At 35.5% G+C, this 14,355-nt stretch overlaps 1 protein-coding gene across 1 annotated transcript in view; it reads right to left on the reverse strand.

Annotated features, from left to right (window-relative positions):
- Window positions 1–5,270: 5,270 nt before the first annotated feature.
- Window positions 5,271–14,355, reverse strand: part of Ctf4 (Chromosome transmission fidelity 4) — a 525,719-nt gene continuing 516,634 nt past the window's right edge. Inside the window, exon 28 of the mRNA XM_090398697.1 lies at window positions 5,271–5,516. Within this exon, the coding sequence (XP_090254823.1) occupies window positions 5,352–5,516 (165 nt within the window). The 3' untranslated portion in view covers window positions 5,271–5,351. The remainder of the gene's footprint in view (window positions 5,517–14,355) is intronic.

Genomic DNA, 14,355 nt, shown 5'->3' on the forward strand with positions numbered 1-14,355 from the left:
AATTATCTTTTTCCAAGTATTGATTGTATTTACTTATCATGAACTTGATTCCTACCTATGCTCTTAAAGCTGAGTTTGTTTATTTTTATAGAATTTTATGTAAAGTATCAAATGCACAGCGTTCCTTGTGAATCTGGAAGGCATCTTACAATTCTAAATACCGCAGTATAGCTTAGTGGCCTGCAGGTTTCATTGAAATTTTTAATGTGGCCGGCACTGTCTGAAAGGTTGAAGACCCCCAACTGTAATGCATCTCGTCATTATTCAGTATGTCAAAGTATCCTCACTCCCAAGAAATTCCTTGAACTTAATGGATCAAAACATCAAGTCTCCAAATATCATTCATACACAACGTCCATGTTTCTGCTCCATAATATAAAACAAAGAGAACTACACTATCATAAATTTTGAACACTTCAGAAGTCATTAAGTTGCACAGCTACCAAGGTAATGGAAGTGATACACTCCCTCTGCAGCACATCCTTTAAGAAGTATAGAAGACATCTTTTATCATCTGTTTTTCACTACTTTCATTTTCTCAATACTGATAATCAAACATAGTTGACTCTGGGCATCATCAATTGCAGCAATAAAGGAGTTAATATCTCCCATATTATTTGCAAATAAGACCAAATCATCAGCATAATCCACATCAGATACTCAGTTTCTTAAACCACTTTAGACTCAAGTGCTGTTAATTCTCATGTATGATTGGGGGGGGGGGGAGGATGAAGGCATTAAAAGATAAAAATAAGAATATAATGCAATGACAAAATCAAAATGCTATCATGACAAGGTGGATTGAGCATTTTGATAATCTTTTAAATAACATTCAGTCTTGTGACCCAGTTGTTCTTAGACTAATTCTACTTCCCAATTTGATATACATCCCATTACAGCATCTGAAGTTAGAAGATTGATTATAAATTAAAATTTCATAAATTGCCAAGATGTGATTTATAGAGGAAATCATCATAGGAGAGAGTATAGTGGCTGACTGATTGAAATTGCAAACATTCAAAGTAGTCAAGTTCCCAAAGACTTTGCTAGAAGTATAATAGCGCCCATTTTTAAGAAAGGAGATTGTGCACTGTGTGTAAGAAATAGAGAATTAGCTTAGTGGCTATTCCAGGTAAGGTTCTCTGCAGTTTTATACTCAAGAGGATAAAGGGAAACAACTGAGAAAAGTGGGTTCAGAAGGGAAAGAAGTTGCATAGATCAAACATTTTCACTAAGGTAGATCCTTGAGAAATGCTCATAAACCTCTGATGATGTTTTGTTGACTTCAAAAAGGGTTTTGATTCAGTTGATAAGAAAAATTTATGGAAGATTGTAAAAAACATATTCTGCATTCTGCTCTTTCAGAATTAACTGCCTTTGCCTCATTGCTCAAAGTGGTCTCCCCATTTAAAGACAATCTCAAACAATAATGCCAGCCACGCCAGCAAAACTGCAGATCATAATAAAGTGCATAATTTTGAATTCCTGTTTAATTTGTGGGATATTTGAATATATGCAAATATCCTATACATCAGAGAGTCTGCAGCTAAGGAATAACAAAAATAATATCACAATAGTGATCAATGAGAAAGAGGTCTACATCAAGAAAAAAATAAATAAAAATGAGATGTATGAAATGTGGTATATGTGGAAATGTCCACTGAAAAAGAGAGGAAAACTGCAGCAATAAATAAACTCACAAGATAGTGCAACCATAAATTACTTCTGATCAGAGGCATAGCTAGAGGGGGCGGCGCTTTGAACATTTTTGAACTTTTGCAGTTAATTCTAAAATACAGTCTCGAGAACTCAGTTCCAACTATTGTAATATCGCAGCGAATTTTCCTCACAATTGCTGTAAGTGTTGCTAGTTGTGAGAGGAGTTTTTCTAAATAAAATTGATTAAGAATTCCTACATTACTATGAAATAGACTTCAACAATGTCATCGATGATTTTGCTAACAGAAAAGCAAAAATATAACATTTTAGAATGTTGAAATTAAAGTTTTACTTCAAAAATAAAAATAGCGTTTTAATTTATTTCCCTAGACATTGTTTTGACTTTTTGTGGTATTTTTGGTGTGTACTGAGAGGGGCGGCAAAAGCTCTAGCTACATCACTGCTTCTGATCAAAATAGACAGCACCAGTATAAAAACAAAACAGACTAGTTTTGTTTTTATACTGGTAAAGCATACCATTCTCACTTAGTAAAAGTAACTCATGAATTAGTAACAAGCAAATCCAAACTCATAATAGCTATCAGCAAAGAAGTGATGGCACTTCCTTCCAATTATGTGCACAAGCCAGCTGGATGTTGCCTTCGTTTGACAGGTATAATGTTAGTACACTAATGGGAGCATCAGTGACAAAAAAAAGAGGAAAAAAAAAAACACTAGTAAGAAAATGCCTTACTAATACCTATTAGTAGCGTACGTGAATAGGAAATGAAAAGTATTTGATCCAAGAGAAAATAAGTCTGTTTAAGGAAAGTGGAGGATTACACTTCAACCACTACATAGAATAATGACAACACATCACTATGCTACTACTAAAAACATGATAAATACTCTAGAATTATATAGTATATCTGGCAGACCAACATCAATTTTCTATATGAAAGCTGATCTAGACAAGATAATTTAAGATGCTAAATCATCAAAGCTTAATTTCATGGCTGTCACAGAGATCCTGCCTAAAAGAAGATGACTCTTTGTATACTGAGGATTATGAGTCTTTAAACAGGCTCATAACTGCCAATGCTGTAAGCAGCATTAGCAGAATTCATACAGGTGGTTGTTTATTACTTTCAAAGTAGCAAAGGAGATAGGTATTAATGGTTCTCTCTATTATTTCGGAGAGGGCAGATGAGAGGAACTGGGCAATAATTTGATAAGGATCTATTACCCTTGGGAATAGGTTGGACATGGGCTAATTTTCAAGTGTAGGGTAAATGCTAGTGAAATAAGAGAGCATAAAGAGGCAACACAGAATAGGAGTCAACTCTGGAGTGCATCTTCTGGACAAATGAAGGAATGCTGTCAGGGCTGGAGGAAGTTTTGGTATCTAATTTTGATAGGATTTTTCTGATCACTTCGTGGTGAAAGGTCAGAGGTGTTGAGTGTTTGGAGGGAAATTTACCAAAATCATCTATGAGGCATTTGAAGAAATATATGATGCCAGGAGAACGGATTTCTGTGTGGGTGATGATGTAATAGACCCATCTGGGTGAATCAGTAGTGGGAGCAGTGATGGGCAAAAGTTGGGGCAAACTACTTTGGCCAGAGACCAAAATCACAGCTGCCAATGCAAGTTTCCTCCTTTTGGCTCTTTGGAAATTGATTTTTGATGCATTGATGATAACCATTGTAGTATACTTGGTTTTTCATTTGTACAGCCTTGGCACAATTTTTTTTGAGAACCAAGGCTTATTTAAGAAACAGGAATTAATCAAAAATGGAAAATATTTGATAATCTTATGTCTAGACAACATTGGAGATATTAAATATAACGACAATTTTTTTCATTTATTACTCCAACACATGATCGGCTGCAAAGTCTATGGCAAATATATGTGTGTGGGATAAAGGCATTCAGCAGGTAAAGTAATCAAAAACCCAGCAAATGCTTTTTATTCCCTTATAGGGAGTAAGCAAGAATTTTTAACCCTATCTAGCTTTTGCAGACTGCGTGGGCAGTTCAATCTCTACCAGTGGCCAATCAGAGATAGCTGGCCCAAGAATATCACTAATTCTGAGTGGCAACCAATGAAGAAAGTGGCACGTACTGTCACATCTCTTGGTACTTAAACCATAATAGGATATGTTATTGTCTGAAATAGTGTGGGTTCTACAGTCGATTTTTTTAGTTTATGGGGGGGGAGGGGAAAGAAGAGTTGTGGGGGAAAAACCTGCTTGCCCATGTCAGAGATCAACAACTAACTTGGGAACTGGTTAGAAAAGCTCCTCCAGTTGGTGATATAAGACTTGAACTTAAGTCTTTCTTTGGGCAGCCTAGGTCAAAAGATGCATATGCCACTTCCGTTGAGCTACACAGGTTGTAGTAAGTAAAATAACAAAATTAAATTATCACTTCAGGCAGTCTACAATTTATGGATAAGATACAATCTTGTAGACCCATAAGTTGAATAGGCTTTCAAAGCTGATGGTATTTGACAGAAGTTATTTTACTTTATAAGCTAAAAATGTTTATAATGTAAGTAAAAAAAAAAAAAAAAAAAAAAAAAAAGGAAATATAAAATAAATTGTTCATAGTTCATTGCATAAATAAAGAAAATGGCAAATTTAAAACATTTCTAATAGTGCAGTTCAATAATTCAGATTATTTAAAATGTTCTTTAATGCAAGTTCATCCTTAATGATTGTATTCATAGTCAAAGTAGCCAGTTTAAAATTATGTGACAGGGTTGCAATGCCCCGATCACCTTTGTAATTCTTAATAATATTCAATTTCATCTTCAGATCAATCTTATGACATTTACAAGTGCGTGCAACTGTTCATATCTTTTACTTCCACCATTTAACTCTGCAAATCACAGTACAATAATAATAATAATAATAATATATATATATATGTGTGTGTGTGTGTGTGTGTGTCTGTATATGTATATATATATGAAAACACTGTAGCCATCCACTGATTGGAGACTGCAAAAACAAATGAGCCTGCCACTGGTTGGATGGTATGCTGCCAGCATTTTATCTCCAAAACATGTAATTGCACTGGAAGTTTAGGGCCTTGGATTCTCTCTAACTTGTGATTGGTGTAAAGTTTTGCTGGAAACTTTCTTGCATCATTGGGGGATGCTGTATATAGAAAGACAGTTGGAAAAGAGTCAATAAAACGTGCTGGAAACTGCAGAAAATCTATCCATGCTCAATTCTAAGTTACAACAGGTTTAAAAAAATGCTATCACGAATGAATGTTGGCCAACCAAAATTAGGAAGTATATCAGTGTACTATATGTGATATAGTTATACGTATATATAATAAGATCTATTTTCACTTATGTGCTACTAATGCTAACTACTGTAATCTAAGTAAAAGCTTTTTTGTTTCTTTTTTAAATTAAACTGTGTGTGTGAGCAAAGGTCAGTCAGGAAGCCAAACTCTAGAGATAAAACATTAAACTTCTGAAAGCCACTGTTTCGTTTAAATTTTTGTTCATTCGTAGTAAATCTATTATTATGAGAGTAAACTGTTAGTTATAAAATAAATTATTTAATTATCATATTATACAGATGAAAGCAATACATATCACCTTATTTGTTGTCACTGAAATGATCTGTTACTTCTTTTTACAAAGAAAGTACATTTTTCCCCCCTAAAAAATTCATTTAAAAAATGAAAACTGAGTGATCTTTGATGATGTGAGAACAGACAAATTTTTTTGATTTTTCTTGTTTATATTTTCATTCACAGAAGCCTCACTCTTTCTTTTTCTTCCTTTTAAACAGTTTTCTTCCAATTCAGGTGATCCACACTGCTTATTCCATTTCTGTGCAATAAAAAACATACATAATGAAAGGTAAGAATTTATACTACAAAGCTTTAATGTATATCATTGTAATCATTATATTTTATTGCATCTATAACAATATTAGACTAAATGGCCTGTTATGGCCAAGTAATTTAGTTTATATATATATACAGGGTGTTCGGGATAAATTTGACATATTTATAATTAATTATATTTTTCCGTAAGTTACATGTATTAACACACACTTCTCTTCATTTAAAAGTTTGGACCCTTCTTCATTCATATACAAGATGTCAGAAAGGATGGATAGCTGGAACCCACCTGAATCATGGAAGAGAATAACTTGTATCATGATGATTCGTGCCCGCCATCAAAATAAGGATATTACGACTGCTGCCCAATGCTCCCTGAATACAGTAAAAACAATCAGGCATGAACTAGAGACTTGCAACGGTGACTACGAGGATGTAGCAAGAAGAAAGATCCCTAGCAGACGATCTGATTGCGTTCGTACAGCAGAATTCCTCGCAAATCTGCAGGAACAGGTGTTGAAGAACCCTGGCATTGGAATTCGGGCTTTGTTCGTGGAGTTGCTAACTGTAGTCAAGCCCTGGATAACAAGGGTAGCCAATGGTAGGCCGTATGTATGGCAGCAGGATTCGGCCCCTTGCCACACCTCTGGGAAAAGTCAAAAATGGTTGTCTGAAAATTTCTACGACTTCACCAGTCCAAATGTTTGGCCTCCAAACTCCCCAGACCTTAACCCCATGGATTATTTTGTATGGGGCGCAGTTGAAAAAGACACCAATCGCACTTCCAGTAATACAAAAGCCCAGTTAATGGATAAAATTAAAACAGTTTTTGCGGCCCTTCCCAGGGAGACTGTAGCATCAGCTTGTTCGAGGTTCCGAAGCAGAATTGAAGCTGTGATCGATGCTAATGGTGGTTATTTTGAGTAAATCTTGTTGATAGTATTGTAATTAACTCTGCCTGTAATGTTTTTTTTCAATTCATTAAATTTAATAGATACAAAGAAGATTTTCTTTTTCCTTACGAAACTGTCAAATTTATCCCGAACAACCTGTATATTGTATTAGGGTTAGGGACCATGAGATGGCGGCACTTGTTGAGCAGTCTCTCTTCACTGCGTGCAGCTTAATTCGTGATAGCCTTGGGGCGGCTGTCTCTGATTGGGTGCTAGTGGAGATTAAACTGCCCACTCAGTCTCCAAAAGTTAGATAGGGCTGAAAACGGTCTCGCCTACTCCCTATATGAGAATAAAAAAAAGGCGTTAGCTGATTTTTAGCTGATAAACAGAAACTATAAAAATAGGCGTAATTGCTAAATAAATAAATCCTTTAACGACTTTTATTTCACAAAGGGAGTAGGTGATGCCATTTAGCCATAACGAACGTATTCAGGACCTCTATACTTAGCTAACACAGAATAACTGATTAAAGCTAGTTTATCCATCATTCGGGAAGGCGAGTATGGCTGAGAAATACCGCTAATGTTCGCTTACCGAAATACGATATATTATCAGCTGGAATACGTTAAGTTGTACTGTCGAATTTTTTATTTTTATTTTTTTATTTTTTGTAAGTTCACGGGATGAATAATCCGAGTATCCCGAATTATTCATCCGGGATACTCGGATGTGGCAGAGAATAAACTCTTCAGAAGTGGCAGAGAATAAACTCTGCCACTTCTGAAGAGCATGTCATTCTGATTGGAGTAAGGAGAAGAATTATTTTACACCCTTATATATTATTATTATTAAGAGAGACCTCTGGGGAATTAGGGACTCATCAATGGAGGCTACATACCACACACACACACACACCAACTATCATACTTATTCTTGAATTCATTTACATTGAATAACACATCTAATGGCAATCCATTCCAATCATGCACCACCCTAAAAGAGAAATTAGCCCTCACCCCCTTTTTAGCAGTATTCATTCTCAGCTTCCAAGGATGCATGCCCTCTTCTCTTTTCCCCACCCTCCATAAAATGAAAAATTCCATCAACTGACATCCTGTATGACCCTTTCAGAAGTTCGTAGATCATATCACCATTCTCATTCCTGTTTGCTAATGTCTGCATTCTACAAATTCTCAATCTGTCTTCATAATCAGTATTCCACAATCCTGATATCATTTTTAATGTTTAAAATTTTTAATGCTCCTTTGTAATCTCACCACTGTATCAGAATCACAATGGAAACCAGACCTGCGCACAATAGTACAAGTGAGGTCTTATCAAGACCTTATAAAGAGGCAAAATGGCATCCTTATCTTTACATGTGAATGTTCATTTCAGCATTGCAATTATCTTTTCAGTTGTATTTGCAACTTTTGCTGCATGGCCCCATGAACTTCAATTTCCTATCTACTAACACTCCAAAATCAATGGCCTCAGGGCCGGTGGAAGCAGGCATGCAGAGCATGTGGGCGCCACTACGAAGGGGGTGTCGCTGCCGGGGCACGGTTCATAAGTTCATTTTTAAGAAACAAAATTTTTATTGTAAAAACAAAAAATTCTTAGAATGATCAATATTAAAATAAATAAGGCCGGATACACCGAATAAAAATTTAAAAAAAAATTGTATATTGCCGCCTCTTTGATCAGTCGGCTGTTTACAATTTTGCAGCGAGAGCAGGCTAAATGCTTGCCTGCAGAATGTTGTATCTACTGCAATCTATCTAAAGTGAAATGGTGAACGGTTTTTATGCACAGAAACGAATTTTTGTACAAAACATTTGTCGCTAGTTAACTAGTCATATGGTAGGCTACTGACAGTAGCGCAGTGCGGACTATTAATTCATCTCTTGTCGTGTTGTGTAATAATTTCTTGTGGGTATAAAATAGAAATGGAATCAAAAATTTAAAAAAAAAGTTATCCGGTGCACAAAATCGTGTCATGCTGCAAAAGAAGCAGATATTAAGAAACAAACTGGGGCTCTTAATAAATTTGTTAAAATATTCTGATGCAGATTGTAACCAACTCAAAAACATCAGAAATCAGAGTTGAAGAACCGTATACATCATCCAGTTTGCATGAAAGTACTATTGCAACTATTGAACAAGATAAGATGCACGATTAAAGTGGAAAACAGTTAGGAGAAGATTTAGTTGTATTTGACCATGAAACTAACACATTGTTAGTCTCTATAAATTTAGAAGATCCAGGTGAATGGGGAAATACTGATGAAAAATTACGAGTTGTTTTAATTGAAATGGGGCTTGTTCAAAAGAAAAATATTATATATCCCAGAGATACATATGGTCGTAAATTTGGCGACACGTATTATAATACAAAAATGGAAAAACGGGGAGCTCGTGACAAGAACATGGCTCATTTATTCCAAAACTTTAAATTCTGTTTTTTGCTTTTGTTGCAAACTTTTTGCACCTACGGAATCAAGTAGTATTGTAGAAAGTTATAACGATTGAAGAAATGTGAGTAAAACTTTGCACAGACATGAGACTAGTTTAACTCACATGAAAAATTTCTTAAAATGGAAGGAACTTGATAAAAATTTAAAAAACAAAACTACTATTGATTGCCAGACTCAAAGCATGTAGGAAATGGAAAAGAAACATTGGACGAGTGTTTTAGAATGCTTGATTGAAATTATAAAATTCGTTGGTAGCCAAAATTTAGCATTTCATGGATCATCTGATAAATTATATGAAAGGAATAACGGCAATTTTTGAAAATTAGTCGAACTGTTTGCGAAGTTTGATCCCGTTATGGAAAATCATGTTGAAAGGGCCCTACAATGAAACAATAGAGTACACTATTTGAATAAAGACAGTCAAAATGAAATATTGGAAACTTGAAGTAACGCAATCAGGGATACAACTTTATTATCAATTCGTAAATCTAAATATTATTCCATAATTTGACTGCACACCTGATGCAAGTAAAACAGAACAAATGACGATTATTATTCGCTTTGTTTCCTGTGATAATGGAATTGTCAAGATCAGGGAAAACCTTTTACGTTTTGCAGATATATCAGATTCCACAGGACGTAGTTTATGTGCAACAATAATGGAACAACTGGAAAAATGGAACATTCCCATTGAAGACATGCGAGGTAAAGGGTATGACAATGGGGAAAATATGAAAGGGAAAAAATATGGGCTACAAAATTTGCTTTTGAACAAAAATCCTGGAGCTTTTTAAGCGATATGTGCTGCTCATACTCTAAATTTAATCATTAACGATGCAGCCAAAGAATACAATTTCTTTTCCTCTTACAAACGTTGGACAATCCTTTTAAAGTTTGTAAAAAATTTAACAGTGAAACAGTCATCAGAAACGTGATGGGAAAGTAAAATTAATGCAATCTGCCCTCTACAATATCAGTTAGGAGAAATTTACGATGCACTTTTTGAAATTTTAATAAAGAAACTCAGCATGAAGCACAAACATTATGTGCTAAAATAAAGGACTACAAATTTATTTGCTCTCTTATAACTTGGCATGATTTACTTAACAGAATAAACCTGTGAGTAAAATGCTTCAAGACAAAAATATGAACATTACACTTGCTTTAGAATCTCTTACAAGAGTATCGATCAGATACAAATTTTAAAGAAGTTCTAAAAACGGCAAAAGAACTGAGTGAAGAGGTGGATGGAGAACAAGAATTTAAAACTGGTACAGAAGTTTGATGATGAAAGAAGACACGACAATTTGCCTACGAGCATCATAACGAAACGTCACAGTCGCCAGAAGATAAATTTAGAGTGAATGTGTTTTATACACTTCTAGACGTTGCAATGTGTTCGTTAATAGAACGTTTTGAACAACTAAAAACATATTATGATAATTTCAATTTCTTGTATAGATTACTACAAATTAATAACGAAGATTTAGTGATTCTCTTGAAGGACGGCGACAATAAAGACGTAAATGCAATAGAATTATATATGACGAGTTATGTGCTTTACTGGATATTTTTCGGAAGGATAATTTAAATATTCAAAACCTTTCGATATTCTTAATTTTATCGTGTCCAATAATTTATCCTTCCCTAACTTTTCAATTGCTTTAAGAATACTATTAACCTTACCTGTCAGTGTAGCGAGCGGTGAACATTCCTTTTCCAAGTTGAAATTGATTAAAACCTATTTATTATTATTACGTGCGACAACAGGCAGTCCTTAGACTCATCGAGGGAGGCCCTAAACATCATGTCCACAGAACTATATGACATTCCCACAGTATCTATCATACCTTGCCTTGAACTCACTCACCATCATAGCACCCACAACAGACTCTGGCAGCTTATTCCACTCATTTACCACTCTAAAAGTAAAGAACCCAGCTCTAACACCTTTGCTAATTTAAGAACAAGAATGTCACAAAAAAAGGCTTGTTAGTTTGGCGTTAATAGCTATTGAAAATGATATATGTGCGGAATTAGATGTTATGACCATTATTTCTAATTTTGTGAATATGAAATCAAAACCCCTAAAATTTTAATAAAAAAAAATTCAAGTATGTTTATGTAATTTAATTTATTTTCTGTTATTCTGTAAAGATGTTTTTTTTTTGAATACTTATATTAAATGTTCTAATTATTTCTGAATTCTTTTCTTATTTTCTCATCTATCTTGAGTTTCTTTTATTTTCCTAAAAGATAGTTCCACTTATAAAAATTCTTAAAAAATTTTTACAAGTTACTAAGAATTTAGTAACTTTTAAAATGCAAGAATTTTTTAAACTTTAGTCCTAATAAATTTTAACTTTAATTAAAATTCATTTTAATTTTGTTAGTGATTCGGTTTGGTGAGAAGGCTATAATCTCTGTATCATTATATTCAACGATTAAAGTGAAGTGGCTTTATCAAAATTCGCTTTAACTTTTGAGAATTTTTTGAATATTCGGGATTTTAAGGATTATCCTGCCTAGACAACACCCGCGGTTCATTACATTTAGCGAACCAACGTGTGGCTGTTCTGTCAAAATTTATTTAAGAAATTTCAAATAATTAAATTTTTATTATCGTAAAAGAACCACACACACACCCGGATCATTACAGGGGTGCTTAGATAGAAACTGCATGCGGGCGACAAAGACCCTAGCGCCGGTTCTGACTGGCCTGATCAGTTTCTTCTAGCATCATCCCACCAATATAATATGACAGTGGATATATAATCATGCCAAAGTGCATGATTTACATTTACTGACATTGAACTGATACATTTTCCCATGCCCACAATTCCAGCCTATTCAAATCATTCTGCAAGTACTGCATATCAGCAGCATTTCTGATTACCCTACCTATCTTTGCATCATCAGCATATAGTTGTATGCCACCTGTCAAATCCTTCCCAATATTATTAATGTAGAGAATGAATATCAGTGGAGACCAAGGACTGATCCTTGTGGTACACCATTAGTTGCCTTAAACCTTGAAGACCCCGCCCACCCCCCAATCAATTTTCAATATCTGTCAGTCAGCCATCCTCTTAACCATGGTAATATTTTATAATCCAGTCCCATATTTTCCAATTTATGCAAAGGTTTTCCATGCTGTATTCTGTCAAAAGTCTTAGAAAAATCCCAAAGTATCATGATGTATCTATTTGACTTGTCTAGTTCAATGGTAACATTATTATAGAATGTGAGCAAAGTTGCTAAGACATGACTTTCCCTTAGTAAATCCATGCAAAGTAGAGATTCACTGTCAAACCATTTCTGAATGCAACTCTTAATCAATTTTTCCAAAATATTCACCAGCACTCCTGAGATATTTATTAGTCAATAGTTGGATACATTGGTTCTCGTAGACAGGCTTATACGTTGGTTATGCATTTTGATATTTCCGATATTTCGGCAATGTCACATTGCCATTTTCTAAAGGAACTTACAAAAAGGCAGGTGCACACAGGCAATAACAATACAGTAACTGAGAATGAAGATATGAAGCTATCGTTCTCCTAGAAGTCCTGATGGTGCCCTCTGGCGGGCTAAGTAGGCGTTCTTGGCCGTTGGGCTGAAGGTCTGCTGATGTATGCCTCCCAAATTTGGGGCAGTTGCATACAACCAAATTTGTTGAGGTTTGGAGAGTTTCTTATGGCAGAGGCTGATTCCATAAATAATCTTTCGAATTTATATTTGCTCCGGTGTATTATTGTTGCTTTCTTCCACCGTATTCTGTGGCGAGTATCCAGAGCATGGTCTGCAAGACCAGAATGGCTGTACTTGTGAAACCGGATGTAGTCCTTATGTTCAGACATTCTGATATTCGCTGTCCTGCCTGTTTGGCCAAAGTACGACAGTTTACAACTGCAAGGGACCTGGTATACACCAGGTAGGTCTAGGGGAAGTGGTTGGTCTTTGGTAGAGCGGATAAGGGATGCCAATTTTCTGTAAGGCCTGTAACAGGAGGTGAGGTCATATTTTTTTAGAATTTTGATTTTTTCTGAGGTGCCTCGGATGAAGGGAATGGTGATGGATTTAGAGTAATCTTTTTAGTGGAGGGGAGGAGGAGGGGGGGCTGTGGTTTGTGGGTTTAATATTTTTTTAAATTTTTTTTTTTTTTTTGGGGGGGGGGGGTAGCCATTGGCTGAGAAAGTGTTGAGGATGTGATTTAGTTCAGTGTTAAGGGCTATGTCATTAGAACAGATTTGTTTAGCCCTGTTGTATAGTGTTTTTACCACTCCATATTGTTGTGAGGGGGGGGGGATTGTTGGTGGATGTATCTGCCTGTATGGGTGGGTTTTCTGTAAACTGAGAAAACCAAAGTTCCATCAGGCTGGCAGGTGACTAGTGTGTCTAGGAAAGGGAGGCAGTTGTTTTCTTCTTTTTCCAGGGTGAACTTGATTCTGGCGTGTTGGTTGTTTAAGTGTGTAAGGAAGGAGAGGAGTGTTTCAGAGCCATGTGGCCAAATAGCGAACACATCATCAACGTAGCGAAGCCATATGGTTGGTTTTTGTGGAGCAGAGGCTAAGGCTTTTTCCTCAAAGGTCTCCATAAAGAAATTGGCCAAGGGTGGGGAGAGTGGTGAGCCCATGGCTGTCCCCTCTATTTGTTTGTAGAATTTTCCCTGCCAAACGAAATAGCCTGAGTTCATTGTGAACTGAAATAGGGAAAATTTGGTAAAATTTTTTGTAAGTTCCTTTAGAAAATGGCAATGTGACATTGCCGAAATATCGGAAATATCTATTAAAGTATAATTTAATTTATATTCGGATCTACGTTGTTTCAATTCCCTAAGTTATTTAGAAATGGATACATTGGTCTTTGCACCACACTTGTGCAATGGGATTATTATACATTCTTTCCATTCTTGATATCCCATCACTCTATTGCCAAATTCTTATTCAGCTTATGCAACAGCTCTAATAACTCCTCCTCCTCTTCAGCAAAATGGGCACTCATTAGTTGAGCAACCTCCACTGCATCTGTCACCCTCACACCACCTGCATTCAGAATAGTAATTCTTTCATATTTATTCTTTATTTTACTTGCAACATGTTTACTTTAAGGATGTTTACTTTCTCCTCACTTGTTTAGTATATATGTGGAGGACATCATGCGTGAAGCATTGGATGAGCTCAGGACAGGAATTAGGATAGGAGGTAGATTGATCAATAATCTGAGGTATGCTGATGATACAGTATTCCTTTGTAATGACATGGAAGAACTAGGACTAATTCTTGATAAAGTTAACAAGATCAGTAAAGAGGACTTCAACTCAATTCTAGCAAGACAAAGATCATGGTTCTCAAAGGAAAAACAAACAGAGAAGTTCTTGAGAAACAAGCGTACCTTAATGGAGAAAGAACTGAGGAAGTCATCAAGTTTGAGTACCTGGGATCCATTATTA

The sequence above is a fragment of the Typopeltis vanoorti genome, chromosome 10, assembly GCF_054136105.1.
Source record: "Typopeltis vanoorti isolate ZY-2024b chromosome 10, IOZ_Tvanoo_1.0, whole genome shotgun sequence".
NCBI classification, from domain to species: Eukaryota; Metazoa; Arthropoda; class Arachnida; order Uropygi; family Thelyphonidae; genus Typopeltis; species Typopeltis vanoorti.